A 6,822-nucleotide genomic window follows, 5' to 3' on the forward strand; every position below is an offset into this window, starting at 1 on the left:
GGGGAATCATGAAGGTACATTTTAATGAGCTGAAGGCAATCAGCATGGATTTACTTAGGGGAAGTCAGGTTAAAAAATTTATTGGAATTCCATGAGGCAGTTTCTGATTGGGAAGATGAGGGAAGTGCAAAAGAACACTTCTCAAATAATTATTTACTTTTATTTTCGTTCCAAGTGTCTCTTGTGAAAAGTGACATCACATTAACTGCAAATGGCATCCCCACAAGGAAAAAGGCAGTGTGTTGCCTGGTTTATCGAGACCAAATGAGCCACAGGTTCAACAAAAGCTTCAGGATGATCTTAGGAAGGCAGCCACCATCGAGGAAAAAAAATTGTGGCACAAAATATTTATGGAGAATTCCTGGAGTGGAAGGGGGCAAGCCGGTGGTGTGGTGAGAATGCTGATCACATTTGCGAATCCATTCAAATTTGTATGATGATCTTGATAAATCCTGACAATAAAACTTTGAGAAATGAGGAATTTATCAGAACTAGTACACCCGTTGCTGACGGGAGTGGCAGGAAGGGTCATGTTATTATCTCTCTGGGGTATACAAGTTACAGGCTCGGGCCTCAAGCATGTCAGGGATGTGCTCAATTAACAAGTGTCTTGTAGAGTACTCACAAAGTAGCTTAAGCCATCAAGCAAGCACTCCGTTCAAAACCACTGATAAGGAACAGCTGACTTGGCAAGCGCTAGTTAGCTGCTTGGTAATTGAATACACCCCAAGTTTCCTCCAGTTAAGTTTTGTGTTAAACAACAGTAATGATTGTTTAAAAATGTAATCATATGTGTTTGTGGTTTATAATATTTTTTACTTCTGGTAATGGTTTTCCACGAAATGCTACAATAAGCAAATTATACACTTTAACACGGCATTTGTCCAAGGAGGAAAAACCCCTTTGGAAGGCGGGTATTATTAGCATTAAAACTGTTTTGTAATCACATTAATATTATGCTATTATCATTAATCTGTTGCAAGAGGTACAGTTTAGTATATGGTTGTCACAGGTTGTAGTCAATGAAAGTTGATATGAACCTCAATCAATGCACTTGCATTGTGTAATAATGTCTCAACTAGCATAACCCGCGCTCTGCACGACATGTTGGGGTGGGTGTGTTTGAGAAAGGAACTGATGCAGAGTATCAGTAGTAATTTTACTTTAATGCAGTAAGTGGAATACGATTTCAATGTTTCAGAACCATTTTATTTACTTTTTTTGTACCATGCACCTCATATGGTCTTTGAGATCATGTAAGCCGAATATCACGTTACTCGAGCGCAGAACAAAGTCAAAGATAGCGCGACACGAAACCACAAACTCGGAAATAATATATAAGATGACAATAAAATACATCTCAATGTCACATAAAGATTGAAAATAGATTTACACGCAAATGCGTCGATGGATATTTCACCGCCCGCAATAGATGTCAACCCACTGTTAGGGCCCTGTCACACCTTGACGTTTTAGCCAGCGTATGGCAAGGTATCAAAATGTATGTAAAACGCTGGCGTACGCTGAACTATTGATGTTTTTTTCCAGTTTTGGACGTACTCATAACGAGTTGGACGTACGAGTAACGTATTAGTAACGTATACAGAACGTTTCAATAACATATAGATAACTTATATGAACGAATGCTGAGCGTGTTGTCGGCGTTCACAACCTATGCCCAACGATAGTCTAACTTATGCATAGCGCGGCAGCGTATCACCGACGATCACGTGGCGTAGGCTATTAATAGGCTGCGGCTCGATGATTCAAATCATAACCGCACTAGACATCGAAGTGTCAAGCCGCTGTCACACCTTGACGTTTTAGCCAGCGTATGCTGACGTATGAAAAATTTGCCGAATACGCTGGCACACGTCGAATACGTTATGGGTAAGTTTTGTATATGTTAAGAGCACGCTGAAGTATGCTGGCATACGTCGTAGTATGCAGAGTACGTCGACAAATTTTCAGCATGTTGAAAATTTTTCGACATATGCTAGCGTATGACACACGTTCCGCATACGCTGGCCATAAGTTGTAGGCACGTTATGCAATCGTTGACACACGTTACTTGTAAATTACTCATAAGTCGAAACACGTCGAGGTAATGGTTAGCGTCAGTGTTCCAGACTCCTGGTTTTTTATTTTTATTTTTTGCTTCGGTATGAGCGTGATGTTGACACTTTGATTTCTCGTGCGGTTATGATTTAAATTGTTGAGCGGCAGCCTATTAATTATATTATATTATTACCGCACTAGAAATTGAAGTGTCAACATCACCGTCTACTGAAGAAAAAAAACCAAAAAAAAAAACCAGGGAGTCTGGAAAACTGATGCTAACCATTACCTCGACGTGTTTCGACTTATGAGTAACTTACAAGTAACGTGTGTCGACGTGTGTCAACGATCGCGTAACGTGCCTACAACACGTTACTCATAGGTTAGAAATAAGTTTCGGGTATGCTAAACATTACCTCGATGTGTTTCGACTTATGAGTAACTTACAAGTAACGTGTTGTGCTTCAAACTCGAGTTATGGTCTGCTAAATTATTTTCAAAGGGCACATGACCTTTGACTCATTGAACCCCAAATTGAAGCAGTCATACTTTTGACAAGTTTGGTTGAAATATGTTACAGTGGCTCACAATTTATTGCAGTAACAAAAATTATTTTCAATCAAATAGTACATGCCCTTTGACCTTTAATCTTTTGACCCCAAAATTTAATCGCTTCATCTTTGTAGTCGAGTATACTCTTGCCACGTTTGGCTGACATCTCTCAAGTGCTTCACAAGTTATTGTGACAACAAAGGTTTTCAATCAAGGGGAACATAACATTTGACCATTGACCTTTGAAACAGAAAATTGAATCAATTAGGCTTTGTAAGACATTCTATACTTCCACAAAAGATTGGCTGAAATCCCTTCTGTGGTTCACAAGCTATCACAGCGACAAAAACAACAACAATGGACAGCCTGGTGGTCAACCCCAAAACATAATGCCTCCGGCATTACTCCCCCCATTTACTCCCCCAAAATAAAAACAACAGAATGAGGTTTCCCAAAAAGTTATAAAATGATGGAATTCCAATGAAATGACATGTCAATTCTTGTAACCTGGTGACAAAGGTGTTGCAATGGGTGATGGGTTATGAGCAGTGTATCAGTGCCTACCTTTGGGCGTTCATACATCATGGATCACATCATACATTTAAATAAACATCAATAGATTACATGATCTTTGGCAGATGATGAATGGAACACCAACTTTTAATGAGTATTTTGAAGTCGACATTTACAAATGCAGCAAAGCTATCACTTGGCAGGAGCTTCGAGTTTCTCTACTGTCAGATCCTGTATTGCTATCCTCCCCACTACCTCCCTCCCCTGCTCCTGCAATCCTTCACTGCTCACAATACTTGTTGCCTTCTCAAAGTCTAACCTTGAAACAACTCCACTATCATTCCCATTTTATATTTCATATATTAAACCAACTCCTTGTGCCTGTCCTCGCACTCTTTTCTCTCCAGCCCTTCAAAAGAGATAATCTCCCATTGTCCCTGATACCTACAATCTATTTGAATTTTTATCCCCAACTGGGTGTCAGCTTTTTCTTACAAGCTTCGAGACAAAATGACTGGTCCATGGAATTTCTTTCATATCCAGCATGTGTGCTTTGGGTGCTTGGGTTTGAACCGAAGCTTGAAATGAGTATTTAAACATTTTGAAAATTTCGAATTATTCTCACTCAGATCTCAGCATCACTGTAATGCATAACGTTGTTTAAACTTTATTTATTTAAGATGATGATGATATGTAATACCGGCTACCATCAGGCGGCACTATACGATACACATTTATATTGCGAGAAATGGGATCGTCTCCCTACCCTGAACCCCCTTCCCCAGATACGCTAACCAGACAGAAACCATACTCGGGGTATCCTTAGGCAACATGCAAAATTTGGTTGGATTTGGTTCAGTAGTTTCTTTTTTAGTTTTTGAAGCATATAAACAAGCCAAAAAACATCATGAAGGCAAAAACAAACAAATATATATAAAAAAAACATACTCATGATGTTTAGCTCCATTACAATATTTTTATATGTGCATTAAAAAAAGTCAGAATGCGAAGTTTCATGCTACTTATCTGCACATGCATTGTTTAAATTACGAACACATCATTAAAGGCCCACATACATTCAGCCTACAACAAGTTTAGCAATACCTTTTAAGGCCCTCGAACAATAAAAGGTCTTCCTCCTTCCCCAACACCTGATCTACCTGTCCCATTTTTTAGGAGCGGTTGAGGGATGTGTTCTTGATGAGGACTTGCATCCTTGCTTTAATATTGTCACTCATCCTACTCCAACTCTTCTCTTTTTAACAATTATTAACTATTAGTCTGTCTGCACTTAGTCTGCCTGTTCACCTGCATCTTGTTGTTTTCCACTCTTCCTCCAAAAACATTTGTTGCTTTGATTTACTTTGTTATCCTCCTCTACAATGAGTGGCCTTTATCTTCTTGGAAAAAAAACAACTGTAAACTACGATACAAAATGTTCAACATACTCCACACATATCTTCAATAATAGCATATGTACATTCAAAGCACTGCTGCCACATAATGTTTCTGGATGGGAACGGCTTTAAACTTTAACAACAAATGTCCTTTATGCACTCAAGGCTATCTTGATTGCATTCAGTAATATATCAATCATCAGCTGCTTACAGAAGTCCCAATCTGCCTCCCTTCTTGAGTCTCCTAAGTGAAGCAAACGTAAAACAATTTTTTTTCTACCTGACTGACTCGAATATGTTATGGCAAATAAATGTCTTTGTCTCCTGATTTTACACTTTTCATATTTCCCCTTCGCATGCACAGCCACTCAGCCTCACCAATATCGTTCTTTGCAGGTTAGAGTTTACACGGCTGAAAAGCAGTTTTCCCACAACAGTGGCAATGGTGGGGAAGACGAGTGCACCACAGAGGACACGTGTTGCTGATACATGGTCTGCTAATGAGCTGGGCTCTGCTGGAATACGTGGCACAGGGCGGCACACTCCTATATGGTGGGGAAGGAAAAAAAAATAGTAGATGAATGAGTTAGTGAGAAAGTGCAAATAGATATCGGCAGTTAACTTCAAAAGTCATCATGTTTCACTGAAATGAATAACATGTATGTGTACTGGAGACAACCCAGACACCTTGAGGAGCTTTCAACAAAAAACGACGTTACATTCACATATACATTTCAGGGAGATGTTCACAAACATTAATCTTTATAAACAGTTGCGTGTGGTAGGTGGAAAAAAAAACATGTGGCTCGGTAATTTAGAAAATACGTTCATATGGCAAACGGCTCAGAAATTGGGCATTATCAAATATATTTTGCTTTGAAACTTACAAAGAGAAACATATAACCTTTGTCAAGCAACTACAATAACCACATGCTTTAGAAACAGAAGAGAGGACAAAGGAAAACCTGATAGAACCTCCAAAAGATACAGGAGAAACCTTGCCACCACGGTACCCATAACAGGCATGGCATGTCCACACACCAGCAGAGAGTCCGTACAGATCCAAATCTACCCATATGTACCACGCTGGTGTGTGCTGCATACGTTCATCTACCTTGAACTGTCAACTGCACATCCCGATCGGGACACGAACTGTATCGCTATCAACTGACACAAATTGTACTGTAGAGCTCGGTAAGTGGCTTAAGCACTCAAGCAAGCACTCCAACGGAACGCCTGGCTTGGCAAATGATTACCAATTGCTGAAGATACAACTATGCACCCGGAAACGCCCATGCAATGTCCGAATTTGACAAATCAACACTTTTTGGTTGTCGGAACTGCTGATAAATAATCAAATCTGGAACACACATTTTGTAATTCTGCTTAGTTTAAGAGATACTCTTGATTATTCATATGTGCAAATGATATAAAGCCATGAACGCTGGCATCTCGAGGCGTTTATAAGCATTGCAATATACCCAGCGATTCGGAGCGATAATGAAGAGGCATTCGATAATTATATGAGTGAGGAAAGTGAAAAAACCACTTTATCAGTAAGAAGTTGTTGCTGTCTATTCCAAGTCATGGTCTGGTTGAGCAGGCCAAAAAAACATGGCGGCTTCAGACCAGAACGAGGATACCCAGGAAATGCCTGAAGACCCCAGCCAGTGAGGTAGCTGAGGATATAATGAATAAGTATATAAAATAATGATGAAGGATATAATTAAATAAGGGCGTTAATTATCTTCAAAAGGTGTGTTTTAATAAACCCAAACACCCAATTTTCACTCTTGCATTTCCTTGGAGTTTTTCCGAGTATGCATGCAAAGTTTTAAGCTGCTGAGTTTTTCAGTTTTGGTGTTATGGAAGAGACACACACACTGACACACACATTGCCTTTCATTAGTGTACATATATATATATATATATATATATATCTATATATATCTATATATATATATATATATATATATATATATATATATATATATATATATATATACTGATATATGTGTATATATATGGATATATACTGTATATGTAGATATATGTATGTATATATATATATATATATATATATATATATATATATATATATATATATATATATATATATATACTGATATATGTGTATATATATATGGATATATACTGTATATGTACATATATATCTATTAATATATATATATATATATATATATATATATATATATATATATATATCTATTAATATATATATATATTAATATATATATATATATATATATATATATATATATAATATATATATATATATATA

General features: G+C 37.6%; 1 protein-coding gene across 2 annotated transcripts in view; it reads right to left on the reverse strand.

The window, feature by feature from the left end:
- Positions 1-6,822, reverse strand: part of MARCHF5 (membrane associated ring-CH-type finger 5) — a 333,575-nt gene that overhangs the window by 23,521 nt on the left and 303,232 nt on the right. For both annotated transcript variants that reach the window (XM_085892587.1, XM_085892592.1), the window contains exon 5: positions 4,899-5,065. In XM_085892587.1, coding sequence (XP_085748713.1) covers positions 4,899-5,065 — 167 coding nt within the window. The remainder of the gene's footprint in view (positions 1-4,898; positions 5,066-6,822) is intronic.

This window comes from Eptatretus burgeri, chromosome 1 (assembly GCF_056783735.1).
Source record: "Eptatretus burgeri isolate ZD-2024b chromosome 1, Ebu_testis_v1, whole genome shotgun sequence".
In the NCBI taxonomy this organism is placed as follows: Eukaryota; Metazoa; Chordata; class Myxini; order Myxiniformes; family Myxinidae; genus Eptatretus; species Eptatretus burgeri.